This window comes from Numenius arquata, chromosome 8 (assembly GCF_964106895.1).
Source record: "Numenius arquata chromosome 8, bNumArq3.hap1.1, whole genome shotgun sequence".
NCBI classification, from domain to species: Eukaryota; Metazoa; Chordata; class Aves; order Charadriiformes; family Scolopacidae; genus Numenius; species Numenius arquata.
Window position 1 is genome coordinate 27,132,245 of NC_133583.1, and position 14,164 is coordinate 27,146,408.

The 14,164-nt window shown below is 41.3% G+C and overlaps 1 protein-coding gene across 4 annotated transcripts in view; it reads left to right on the top strand.

Annotated features, from left to right (window-relative positions):
- Positions 1–236: 236 nt before the first annotated feature.
- CBFB (core-binding factor subunit beta) overlaps positions 237–14,164 on the top strand; it is a 47,250-nt gene continuing 33,322 nt past the window's right edge. Inside the window, exons 1-3 of one of the 4 annotated variants that reach the window (XM_074152083.1) lie at positions 237–357; positions 577–663; positions 5,218–5,334. In XM_074152083.1, coding sequence (XP_074008184.1) covers positions 280–357; positions 577–663; positions 5,218–5,334 — 282 coding nt within the window. In that variant the 5' untranslated portion in view covers positions 237–279. The remainder of the gene's footprint in view (positions 358–576; positions 664–5,217; positions 5,335–14,164) is intronic. The other 3 variants (XM_074152082.1, XM_074152085.1, XM_074152084.1) reach the window with 3 other exon arrangements.

Below are 14,164 nucleotides of genomic sequence, written 5' to 3' on the forward strand. Positions count from 1 at the left end.
GGCCCCCGCGGCGCATGCGCGGCGGAGTTGTGAATGGTGCGGCTGTTCGGCCGGAGTTTACGAGCCGGGGAGGAAGTCGGAGGGGAGGGAGGGAAGGAGGGAGAGGGGCGGCGGCAGCCCGAGCTCCGGCGGCGGCAGGAGGGAGGAGGGAAGGCGGGAGGGAGGGAAAAGGGGGGGGGGGGGGCCGCCGCCGGCGGGGGCTAACAAAGGGCGAGGCGAGCGCTGGGGCTGGGACAGCGCGGGGAGGGAGGGAGGGCAGCCGGCGGCCCCCCCACCACCATGCCGCGGGTCGTCCCCGACCAGCGGAGCAAGTTCGAGAACGAAGAGTTCTTCAGGAAGCTGAGCCGCGAGTGTGAGGTGAGGCGGCGGCGGCGGGGTTCCCCAGTTCCCTTCCCTTCCCTCCTCTCCTTCCCTTCATCCATCCGTGGGGAAAGTTTCGGCGGAGGGGCCGGGGAAGGGGAGCCCGGCGCCTCGCTTCGCCTCAGCGGCGGGGAGGCGCAGTCTGTGCACTCCGCTTTGCCCCCCCTTATCGCCGGGATTGGGCCCTTCCCTGATTGCGCGCCCTGTTCCCCGCAGATTAAATACACCGGCTTCAGGGACCGGCCCCACGAGGAGAGGCAGGCCCGCTTCCAGAACGCCTGCCGCGACGGACGCTCCGAGATCGTAAGTGGCGCCGGGCTGCCCTCCCCTCAGGGCCCGCCGGGCGCCGGGCAGCCGCGGGGGGACGGCCGGGCCCCTCCGCCGCTCGGGCCCCTCTCGCCGCTCACCTTCCCCTCCGTATTTATTTAGAAATATAAAAAGTTTTAGGGAGCCTGAGAGGCGGAAGGCTTCGAAGTACCTCAGGCGGTGCGACGGGAGCCGGGGGGCTTTGGCGGGGGGGCCGGGAAGTTGTTCTGAGGGGACAAATGACACCCAACGCTGAGGGAAGGGAGGCTGTGGTTACAAAAATGATATCAGACGGCGAGAGACGGGAGAGTTTCCCCTGAAGAACAGCGCTTTTTTCGGTAAAAGGTGTCCGCTGGCGCTGCCTTGGCCCGGCCGGGGCTAATGGGGGGGCGGCGGGAGGCGAGAAGAAGCCCTCGGAGCCCCCCGACAGCCCGCGGTGCCCGCACCTCCCTCCCTCGGCACATCTTACAGCTGGGAGCTGCTCATTTCAATAGTCAGCTGCTTTTCTTTCCCACCCTTTCCCCCCCCCCCTTTTTTTTTTTTCTTCTAGAAATACTAGCTTTCAGGAATGAGTAAAATCGTTCAGAAAGACGCAGGCTAAAAGTCTTGGTTGAGCCTTTTGCTGTATCTGTGAACTAAATCAAATGCTTGTAAAATTCGGCTTTGAAACTAGCAACTTCAGCCCCGTTTTTTCTCATTCATTAGGGTTAGTTACAGGCTGCTCTCTTCTTCAGAATTAAGAAGTGAGATGAAGTATGGCTCGGAGCAGTCGAGAACTGACTAGTTATTTCCTGGTTTGATTTCTGCTATATGTCCCTTCTGTAGGAACAGTACCTCATAGCATTGTTGTCAACTTCTTAGCTCTCTGCTGTTCTTAAAATGCAGAAGTAACCTCTTTTTCATTTATATTATATAATGAAAGACGAGGTAAAAATTCCCTTCCCGTAGAAAATTACCCCGACTTTCACCAAGTGTGGTTTATGATGATCCTTTAATTTCACGTGGTATAGATATTGCTAGTCAGTTCACAGTGAAATTATTCTTACGCACAATGAAATTATTCTTATGCACATCCAAACACATATAATTGAATGCCAGTTACTGCAATTGATCTCGTTCATTTGCATTTGTGAGTAAAAGGGTATACACTCAAGTACACGGTTATCTTTTACTAACTTTATTTTAAGTGGACCTTATCTGCCTGCTTATTACAGGTCTTAGAACCTGTACTGTTATTTTGTGAGAGGTGCCCTGGAGTCAGTCCCTTAATTTCACAGTTTTTTTAACATTCATTTTTCATTGTGCATGTTTGCCTCTTTTAAAAACTCACCAGGGAAACAATGGGTGGATGAGGAAAGTGTAGTTTGCTAGCATTTGAAGTTCCTGAACAGATAAAAGTGTGTAGTGTACCTGGGTCCTTCCCTAAAAAAGAGAAAGGACATGTAGCTTATAAACTAGCTTTCTAATGCAGCCTCTGAGGTTATTTATATAAATGGGAAATCACTGTAGTTTCACCTTTGTACTTCCAAGCCTGCTGCTGTCTTTTTCTGCCGTAAGTTCATCTTCTGGAAGCAACCAGTGATGCCTGTTCTACGTATTTTTGCTTCTACTTAATTGTAAAGCAGCCTCTAAATTTCTTGGTCTAAAACATCTGGTTTTGTTTTGTGAACAGGGCACAAGTAGTCAGGTTTATTTAGAAATGTAGTGTGTGTAATGACTGATGTTAAAAAGAGCTAGCAATTTTACTTTTTTTTTTTTTTTTTAATCTTGAATGTTTTTCCAGACATCAAGGATTTATTCTTTTATCTCCAAAGGGAGTCTTTGCAAATGACCTTACATATTTTTAAGCAGGCAAAAAAACGCAGAGAGCGGCTTAGGGATTTAATGTAAAACTGGCATTAAGTTGTTGGTTACTTCTATCAAATAAACCTTGATTGAATAAAGAAAATAATTACCAGTATTACTCAGGAAGCAACTGTGAAATATTAAATGAGATTTTGGGTTTACTGGTATTGCTTTTATAACCTGAAAAGAACTTCACATGTTTAGTTTGTTTTGGGAGGCTTTCTAACAGCCTATTTGTTTGGAAGGTCCTTGTATTTATGTTGTCTACATGTGGGTCAGATCACCCTTGTACTGCTTGATCAGCTTTTTTGCAAAATTTGAGGCATATGTGTACGACAGCATTTCAGACTGAACTTTAAAAGGCTCTGTATAGAAAATTATATTTTTCTTACTTTCAAGTTAAAGACCAAACTAGTGATGCAACTTTTTTTTTAAATTTTTTTAAAATTTGCTTGTTACTAGAAGAAAATTGTTGGGTTAGAGTAGTCCTGTGTAGTTACTAGCAAGACTATTCTTGAGTTTTCCAGTATTAACCTATGATTTTGATTGAGAAGCATGTGGGTATTTTAATTGGATGATTTTATCTGTTCAAAGGGAGGGAACAAGCTTCAAAAATCGGGCGAATACGTATCTACATAGCTTTTTAAATAGCCTATGGTTTAAATATTGCCTGCATGACTCTGTGAGGATGTGGGAATCTGTGTACTTTCATTTTCTTCTTTTCTCTGATAATTTTCCCATGGTTTTTCATGGCCCGCTAGCACAAGTCAGGGGGTGGAAGCAGGGAGCCATGGGCACTTCGCTGCCTGGCTCGGCTTCTCAGAAAGCGAGTCTAGTACTTCTGACCCAGTATCCTTGGGGCCTGTATAAACTGGTGTGGTCTGGAGGGCTGCAGAGGTCAGCTGGGTTACACTCAAAGGTCTCACTCTGTGGTATTTTGGTTTAAGTGTATGAATTCGGGAGGATAAAACACGGATTTGCTAAAGATGCTCAGGGGTGGGGCGGCAGTTCTTGAATGGGCTAGGTGGTGATGACTTATGTGTCAAAAATATTTGAAGATAGGCATATTTTTTTGTTGTTGTTGGTATGTTAAATAAAATCACTTAGAAAAGCAAAGGGATAATACAAGCTAGGCAGCCTGATGGTCTGCAGCTCTCACGGTTTTGATGCTTCCGATTTGTGCAAGTGTATCTTCGATGAAGCTTCTGTTACATTGACTGAAATGTTTGTCTCTGCGGATTGTAGGGCAAACAAATACTAATGCACCAATACAATAATCACACTCAGTATTAGTAGGACTGATTCGTCAATTTTAATGATGTTGAGAATGTGCTTAATAGGAGATTTTAAAATAAAATAAAAATCTGCTTTTAAGGATAGTCTGGAATGGAACCTGATGGCAGAGTATTAGTCTCTCTTGGTGGAGGGGACACCAAGTCTCAAGACAAAGCACTTCTACTTTGAAAATAGGACGTATTAATCCTGTGAGAGATAATGTTGCAGTACATGACCAGAACTATCTTAAATAACACGTAGAGCTATTGTGTCACAGGTAGTAGTACAGTTATACTATGAAGTTGCTGAATTCTGGGTTGCTTGAAAGAAATCTGCTCGTCCAGAAAATCAAACTATTAGAGTAGTATTTGTATATCTTTTAAGAAAAACCATATTCTGGATTAATGACCGTTTAAATCTAAGTGATCCAATACAGTTATTTGATTGCTACAAATTATGTTTAACCCTGGGATTTTGAGTAGAGTTGTATTCTGGGAGCACGTTTGGGTATTCACAAACTTACAGGATATACGTGTACCAGAGAAGGGTATAAATACTGTGAATCCAGCTTCTACTTGCAAAAGTAATTTATTTCATGTCTGGAAACTGACATACTCTTCATGGCTTGGAGTTGATAAGATATAAACTCTCTGTATTTATTTGTATAAAGAAAACTGAATCTTATTTTCATTTGAACCTACAGAAAATTATTTACTTGAAAGCCATGTGTGCTGTTTCTAATATGGTTAAGTCAGTCCCTTTAATGATTTTACAAAGGGCTGCAGCTGAGAATTCCTATGGTTGCCTGTTCTCACTGGCACAGCATCTGCTGATTTGGATCTCACTGGTGTCTCAATTTGGTGACAGGAGTTTGTCCTGTGAAGTTTAATTGGGCTGTGCATTGATGCTGCTTGCCTGTAGAAGATAGAATAGGAATATTTACACTTCAGATGAGTGTTTATCTAGGTACGAGTAGATTGTGAAAGGAAATGAGTCCTTTTCTTTCAAAAAAAAAAGTTGTCCCTGGTAACAGGTCTCAGGAGTTCATTTTCCTTCAGCCTTTATTCTTTTAGAGATATGCAAACTCTTTAAAAAGCGTGGGCAAATCTTAATGTTGCAGGTACTAAGTTGGTGCAGGGTATCTATACAGAACTGAAAGGACAGATTTTAATGTCAGCAAAACCGATTTAAAGAAGTATTGATTCCATGTTGTATTTTATATCCGAAGCAGCCAATGGCAGATGTTGTCAAAATGGAATCAGATGTTTGTAATCTAATACTTAAGAAAAATGATGAGTGCATGTTTTTGACTTTAAGTATTCTCTATGCTGCCTGGCTTAAGACATAAACTGATGTAAAAATAAATGACTGTCTGCATAATTTATGTAATGTCTTGCTCCCTGATCCTGTTTGTATTGATTTTTCTAAAAGGCTTTTGTGGCCACAGGAACCAATCTGTCTCTCCAGTTTTTTCCGGCCAGCTGGCAGGGGGAGCAGCGACAGACACCGACCCGGGAATATGTCGACTTTGAAAGAGAAGGAGGCAAGGTAAGAAGGAAATTGTTGCCACTGAAGGAAATTTTTATGTTATGCTTATGATCTTCTTAATATGGACTGCATGTGTGATGCAAAATTACTAGTATTTCACATCTCTGTGCGTGTAGGTAGTACCACGAGTGCAACTGAAGGTTGGTAGGATAAAATCTGGTATCTCCTTGTTTTAAAGCACGTTAATATTTCTGGAGGGAAACGTGTGGGCGGTACTGGTGACTTCTTATTTTGAAGAACAGAACATTATTTCTCCTGTTATGCTGTGATAGTATTGTGGGGAACAATGTAGATTTGGTGTTGAGTAGGTCCTTCTAAAATGGTTCAGAAATTAAGACTTTGGCCAATGAATTGTGGTAGACTAATGAAAATTTACGCTTTGAACAGGTTACTTCATTGGCTCTGAGGTTGCCAGTTGATACACCAAGCATTCAGTGTACTGCTTAGTGGAATGAAGCTTTTTTTTCAGTTTCACCATGTGCTGTAACACAGAAGAAGCACCGCTTTCAGAATTGATTTCTGAATACTTTTTTTTTTCTGAGATGGTTGTCCCATGGACTGATACTGAAAGCTAGAATTCCCTAATGACAGTGATGGTTACTGTGAAGCTGTGTTAGATTTAAAGTCAGAAACCTTGCTTAGTCTCATCGGAATAAAGTTATTGAAATCACTTACAGCTGGTTTTGTTTTACAGGAAAAACATACCTTTAAAATGTAGATGCTGTCTCTTATCTTTAGGTGGTTTGGGACTTACCCCAAAATCACTGAATTCGATAGAAGATTTTCTGCAGACCTCAGTAGGTTTGGACCACCACTTAAGCCTCCATAGCCTTTCTGTTTCAGGCTAATTTCTGTATAATTTTTTTACTTTAAAGAGAAAATTCTTGCTTTGCCTGATTTTTTTTTTTTTTTTACCCACTCTTGTAACAAGTAACAGCTAACGCTACCAAACCTACCAGGCTGAAGGAAATATTTGAAGCATATTCAGGTTTAAAGGCATGTCGGGTCTCTTAAACGCTGCTAGGTGGAAGAGAAATATTTCCTGTAGTGGGAAAAGTTGATTGGAAGAAAAAAAAAATAATTCCTGAGGGCAGATATGGTATTTGGAATTAAAGTTAATGGGCTTTTTTGGAAAAAATTGTTTTCCATTTGGTCCTGTGAGGCTCGATGAAGTTTGACGAATTCGGGGAGAAGGAGTGAAGTTGGCTATGCTGGGTACTGACTGCTTTGCTAAGGAAACTGAATTGAATCTGGCTCTTATTGAAAAATATTGATTCTGGCTCACAATTGAATGAGGAATTTTTCTTGTAATGTGTAAGAAGACTGAAGTCTCTCTTCTTGCCAGTTCAAAACTAATTTTATTTACTCCTATGATTTTTTTTTAACTTTGTTTTCTCTGAATGAGTTCTTAAAGTACTCAACTACTTCATCCATTTTCTTGTGTTGTCTTAATCATGTAAGAGTGTGGTAGATGTGCTGTGTATTAAAATAGAACATGAGCCTCATTAATGAACGCCACTCCCTGTTTTATGTGTGTTTACAGTAAATTCTAGAGTGCTTCACTGAAATATTGAGAAGATTTCATCTAAATGAGGCGAGAGGTGGACAACTAATAAATGGGGATAGTGTTATGCTCTAGTATGAACAAATCATAAATTCACTGTTGTAATCAAGCTTTACTAGTGTAAACAGCATGTGAATGCGGGCTTGCTCTGCGCGGAATTGAACTTGTTTGAAAGTGAGCCACTCCCATAACTTCAGAGGAGGAGTAAGTAGAGTGGGAGAGTGTTTCTTACGTTATCAACAGAACCAGTTAAGCGTTTCATAGGAATTGTCTGAGATTTTGTCCTCTGTAGGCTTTTGTCATTTGGTTTTATTAAGAATTTCTTTCATAGGCTTCAGCAGGCTCTTAACGCCATGTGATTTTTGTAGCTCTGTGCAACGTTGTTTTATGAGCTTTGATTCTTGAGGCAGTGCATAATGTGTGTTTGTTCATCACTGGATTTAAGCCAGCAAGGCATGTTTTTAATTACATGAATAAAAAAAGGCTATGGGGGGAGCTGTCAGTTAATTATTATTTTAGGCATTAGTTGGAGATCTAGAATGTAGATAAACTTACCAATGCTAGAGTATTTTTATTCTGGAATTCTGCTTTGGTGTTTGGCTGAGCAAATGATGACCCAAAATAGTTTATCCAGAGTTGAAGTATGTCACTATTGTGCCTAAGCAGTTTTGTACACAGATTGACAAAGCATCTGCTAGAATTGCTTCTTAAATGATTGAATTTTAGAAAGAGCAGCACCCTTGTGAATCCACGTGAAAGTCGTGATTCTGTTAATATCTGCTTCAGGGGCTTGAGGTTTTCCATTCTGGTATTTCTTAACTGAGGGTTTTTTCGTATGCTTAATTTGCCTTTTAATTTGATGCATCTGATGTTCACAATGGGTGGGTAGGCCTCTGGTGGATACCCTGTCTTCATTAATTCAAGAATTGGATAGCTAAGTGTTCATTTAATGTTTCTACTCATTTTAAACTCGAGCTTAACATTTTTTGATTTTTTTTTTTTGAGATGGTTGTAACATTCTGTGCTGTCTTTGACCTGTAGCAAATTTAATTGTGTATTTGAGCAATTGTTCAGGTTTGTCATGGCAGAAGAAAAGTAGCACTGAAAATAGGTCCCTAGATTGTAAAAATCGTAGAACGTTGTATTTCATTGTGATTGTGGGGGGGTGTGTGTCTTGTGTCAAATCCAGTGTATGTCCTGTTTCTGGGTGTCTGAACCATACCAAGGCTTCCTGATCTTTTGTGTTGCCAGCTAATGTCCAGATGTCCAGTTCTTTTTTTTTCTTTTTTTTTTTTTTTTTTTAAGAATGAGTAGATATTGTTAAGAAATTCAGAGAGAGTGTAGTAGTGTAACGTATTGCCTGAAATCTCACATAATTGAACCCTGAAATGGAGAGCTTTACTTTCACCTTGGTTTTCTGGTATCATTAATTACTTAGGCTGGCTTTATTTTGCTTAATGAAGTTCTTTATTTTTTACTTCAGTTTTATACTGATACCGTATAAACTTCAGGCTGAATTGTGTGTGTGTGTGGACTTCAGTGCTTCTTAAAATCTAATTTTATTGAAAGTCCCCTTATTTTGTTAAGAACAGTGTGATCAACTTTCTTTGCATGATTCACTTTCTGTACTTCTCACAGTAAGATATAACGTCCCTGGTTTTCATTTGTTATTTGAGATGTTTGTATAGCTCTGGTCTTTCTTACCTGAAAGAATATTAGTTCTCGGGCTTTCTTTTTTGTTGTTTCAATACCAGTCAGAACACTGATGAAGTGTGTGAAGTTGTTTTACTTCCCCTCCCCTTTACAATACTCTTCTCCGTCTCGCTTCTGATGCAGCTTAACTTCCTGTCGGCTGTTCGGCGGCGGCTGCTCACGACCCAGCATCTTCAGCACAGGCTGGTTGCAGTACAGCACGTTATGAACTCCACAGCCCTGGAGGAGAGCACATCAGGCATGGTTTAAATTGATTCAGAGTGCCTGGTACGCCACATGTGCGATGTAGCTGGGATTTCTACTCCTTAGACCAGTAATTTTGTTGTAGCCGTAACTAAAGATTACAGTTTTCTTGAAGATGCTGAGTTTCTACTCATGTAGGTTTTTTTTGTCCTAACTAGGAAATTTTATTTGGCTATAAGTTGATGTTAAGTGCTTGGATGAATCTAAAAAAACTTAAAATCTGTTTTGCTGCAGACATTCCAGCGGTGACAGAAATGTAATGTGAAAGAAAGGTGCTGTATTTGAATAAAAAAAACCCTGTATTTAAATCGCAGCCCACAGCACTGGTTTTCCACTTGTGCCCTCTTTTCTCGCTAGAGGTTTGATAGATAGGACTTGTCCTCAAATCAACTTTTTCTTTTCTGACTTTAGCAGTATAATTTCATACATCATTGGGATGGTGTATTGGCTGCTCCATTTTCTGAGCAAATGCAATTTCCAGTCAAACGTAGGATCACAGTGTACCCAGTGGAATTTGCTTGGAAAGCGAAGGCTTAATTTATGAGAAATATCTGAGTATCAGTGCTAGCCTGTATTGAATTGGAAGTTTTACTTTCTTTACTTTGGTCCCCACTACTTTCTGAAGAATTTAGATGAAACATTAATTCATTCAAACAAAGTTGGATTATCAGCTTTCTTTTTTTCTTTCTTTAGGTATGCTTACTTTAAAAAAAAAAAAAGAAGAGTCTTGTTGATTCCAGGTGTGAAGTCAAGCTGAAGTTCATTGTGTAGCTCTGTACAGTCCTTGACTGATTTTTAGCTAGTTCCGTGATCCACTGCGGGGTTAGGGTAACGGTATTTTGGGGTCACATTTTTGTCATGTTCATCTGCTGTTTTCTGCCTTTGTGCTAGCAGAATGATACAGAGGAGGCCATGAAGATGCTGGGAGGGCTGGAGTCCCTCTGCTGTGAGGACAGGCTGAGAGAGTTGGGGGGGTTCAGCCTGGAGAAGAGAAGGCTCCGGGGAGACCTTAGAGCCCCTTCCAGTCCCTCAAGGGGCTCCAGGAAAGCTGGGGGGGGACTCTGGATCAGGGAGGGGAGCCATAGGAGGAGGGGGAAGGGTTTGACACTGAAAGAGGGGAGACTGAGATGAGATCTCAGGAGGAAACTCTTTGCTGTGAGGTTGGTGAGAGCCTGGCCCAGGTTGCCCAGAGAAGCTGTGGCTGCCCCATCCCTGGAGGGGTTGTTCAAGGCCAGGTTGGAGGGGACTTGGAGCAACCTGGTCTGTTGGGAGGTGTCCCTGCCCAGGGCAGGGGTGGGATTGGATGGGCTTGAAATGTCCCTTCCCACCCAAACCATTCTGTGATTCTGATTCCACTTCTGGCTTAGTTCCAGTTTACTTCAAGAATGTGGAACATAGAGGATTTGACTGGTGCCTGTCCTCAGGGCCCGTGCTTTTCCGGAGTGCCCTTAAAAAACTCTTCATCCTCCTACTTGAATCTGCCTGATGGCCCACCACCCCAAAACATTGTGGGAACTGGGATAGGCTCTTGTGTGAAGAGCAGCTGGTGGTCAGTGAAGGTACATCAGCTGCTGAGTTGTCTGTGTGCTCGGGCCCTTCCAGGGGCTTTTGCCTGCTTCAGCCAAGGGAAGTGGTGTTGCCCTGGTGAAGCGCACATCCCTGTCGTTCCTTTTTGCCCTTCTCAGACTTCTTCTGTCAGCTTTAAACAAGAAAGTCAGTGTGCGGTTATTCTGACAGCAGACAAATGGGTTCAGTGGTGTATCCAGGTTGTACTCAGCCTGGCTAAACAGCTTAATTTTACCTTGGAGTTGTGTGGTGGGAGTCCTGCAAAGGCTTGGTCAGTGAGAAGAATCCACTTTCCTTGATCAGTCTTCATCCAGGATCATCTATATGGTTTGAGTTAAATGCTAGTTTTCTATAGATGCTTGTGATTCTAGATTTTATTCTTGTGTTTGTGCTTAAGAATGTCTTACTATTTAGTAGAGACCGCTCAGTTTCTTTTTTCTTCTTTCCTTCTCTTTTTTTTTTCCCCGGATCCATCATTCTCCTATACCATTTTTCCTTTAGAGGAGAGTACAACTTTTTCTTGTTTTGCCTAGATACTTTGGGGTGTTAGTCATCATGACCTGCTATTGCATCGAGGAGAGCTGTTTAATTGAAACTCCACTTGAAGCCAGAAAGTCATAGTGTATCTTTGCTTATTCACTTTCCCTCCAAACTGGGAGATGCCTCTATCTGCATCCAGTTCATACACTGTTAACAGTCAGGAGCTTGGATTTTGGGGGGGAGAGATCTTTATTGCTCATAGCTCGTTAGGTACACGTTGTCCTGTGAGATTTGGACAGTTGTTCCTGAAGAGTGATTTACCGTAGGGTGCCCTCTGCCACTGGAGCATGAGTCACACCAGGCATCTCTCATGTGACAAGTATCCACAGCCTTTTCCCTGTAATCCTTTCACTCCTCCCATCCTCCAAATGCTTGTGTTACCGCACGCAGCCTTGTTTGTTACGTTACGGTGCATGCGGTGACCATGCCAGTTTGAAACAAGGCTTATGAACGGTACTTGCGGCATGGCTGTGGGGTTTGTGATGCCTACCTACCAACCCTTTCTGTAGGTCCCGAATACTTAAGGTCTGCTTTTGATTAGCTTTTATTGCATGTTGTAGAAGCAGTCATTCAGCCATATTTTATATATTATCCTGAACTTTTTCCAGTGGTCTAAATGCACCCATTAGAGTTGCATGGACAAGGCTTCAAATTTACTCTTCCGTTATCCAAAAGTTTCCCAGAAGAGGAACAAACCCAGAGTTAGTAAGCTAAATTTTGCATTTGGAAACAAGCTATATATAAGGACAGATGAGTGCTGTGTGGATGAAAGTGGTACTTGAGATCTCTGCAGCATAGCTACTGGAAGAAATCCAGACAGTTGGATTGTTGAATCCTCTTGTTTGCATATCAGTCTCCACTTACTAAGCAAAGTTGTTAACATTATGGTTCTCTGCTCTTCTTATAAATGAATGAGAGAAATAAGAGCATCGCTGTTGAGGATGTGTGTTTCCCTGTGAAAATCACTTAATACTTCATATGAAAAAAAAAAAGAAAAATTCAATAAGATGATGAAACATTTGCTACAAGAAACTGTAATTTTTCTGAAAGTTATTGAAATGTTACTTCAGGCTTTATTGTCCAAAGCACAAGTAACAAAATGAGCTAATTAGCTTGCATAATTGCATATTTGATTTTTAACAAGTTGGCCTGGTGAAATATGTACTGTGACAATAATATGGGAAAAAAAATGAGGACTCTTGCACAAGACTGCTCTTCCAAGATGAGCGCTAATGAAAGGATCATTTTTGGGGGAAAAGCTGATGCTGGATGTTTTGTTGAAGCAGCAAGTCTGTATGTTTTCTGTTAGAGTAATATCTAGACTTGTATGAGATGCAAATTGTAGCTACTTGAGGTGTCTGTGCAGAACTTCTGCCTTCTTTCTGTATGTTAAGATGCTTTGCTTGGACAGTTGCAGGCAGCAGCTCTACGTCGTGGGACTTCTGGGTATGCAACTTGTTTTATCTCTTCATCTCGGTATAAATACAGAATGTAAAACCTATGGAAGGTGACAAAAGGACATGACATTAAACCTGACATAATTTTTACAGTAAGAGTTATTAAATTTTAATTTTCTATTGAAATACAGTGAGCGAGGTCAAAAGCGTCTATCGCATATTTCAAATACTTTTAGGTCTGAAATTTAGGGAAGAAAGCAGCTCTGGAACACTTGATATGGGCTTTTATGTCCTGATGAAATATCTTTTGATGGCAGTTAAGGAGTAGCCAGCATTGTTTGGCAGAACAGGTTGGAGGTGACAAGAAGAAGTGACAAGAATTTTTAGCTTCCTTTCAGCCAGTGTTTTTCTTGCAAAAAATAAAATAGATGTAAAAAAAAAAAAAAAAAACCACCAATGGGAAAAGCTTACATTCTTCAGTAGAGGCATTATTGGACTTTTTCTTTTTGAAAAACTAATACGAGCCTAAAGAATGCTTAAGAACAGGAAAACTAGGGCAGGAAGGCATCTTGACAAAGTAAAACAACCATAGTAGCGTATTTTTCTCATACTAATAAAGAGCATTTGAGGATTTCTTTATAAAGCTTGATATTCTTTGATTATTGGGGTTTTTTTAACATATTGAGGGCAAACATTTTTCATGTGAGTAGAGGGGCAGTGGGCAATCATCTCGCGTCCAGATGCCTCAAACTAGGGGAATCGGTACAGTGCCCCGCAATGTGATTGTGGAACCTGGTAGCCTGGTTGTAGCAGAAAACTACAGAAACCAGAAAGCTGATGTTTCTAATCACTTCAAAAGCTCTTACAACAAGCTGTTTGTGACACATACAGCATGGTGCTTTCCTGACAAAGCATTCGGAGAAGCGGTGTGAAATTTTTTTAAACTCTATTCTGATACCTAGACGTGGGAATCAGACTTTTGGGTGAGTATAGCTGATGTCAGCTATACATTTTTTGAACTTCAAGAAAATGAATCACTGAGTGGTTTATAGGGTATAAAAATAAATAGTGCATAAGGATTTAAATCCGTTCTGCTCTCCCGTGGATCACACAGTGTTGGTTCTGTCCTTTTCTGGTCTTGTGCTGGGAAAATTCTTGTTGCGATTTGGCTAACCAAACCTGTATTCATATTATTCAGTCTCTTAATAACTGTGTTGATTTTTTTTTTTTTTTTCCCCACGATTTTTCTGTTTGGAGAACTTGGTATTAAACATATATCTAAAAGTGCTAGTTAGTCTGTTAAAGACGGTTCCCAGCCATTGCTAATGATGAATCTCTGCAGAAGATGATAGTTTTGCACAGAATAATTATGACACTATGGAATTTTATTGGATGATGCAAGCTACATAGTTGTTATGGTATACAGAAGACAAAAAATTACTCGCATTGTTTTAAGGCTTGATGCAGCACTACTTGTTGAATAAATGTTCATGTAGTTTTTCCAGACTTGAATGCTGCTTAAGGGGGAAGGATGAGGCTGTTTAAAGTGCTCAAGAACTGCCAGAGGGCAGAAGAGGCAACTTTTCTTGCCCCTCTCCTGCTCAAGTCAGTTCCTGAATGGTTTTTATTAGTTGCTTGCCCATGTTGTCAAAATCGGGTATCTTTTAATTGAGTATACTTGCATCATGCGTTTTGAATTTTTAGTTCAAAACCACAGGTTTAACAGGCTGTGTATTTGCACACAGGTAGCACGGTGTGTAAATGATGTGTTTTAGATGAACCACTCTTTCTAACCTTCTGTTGTAGT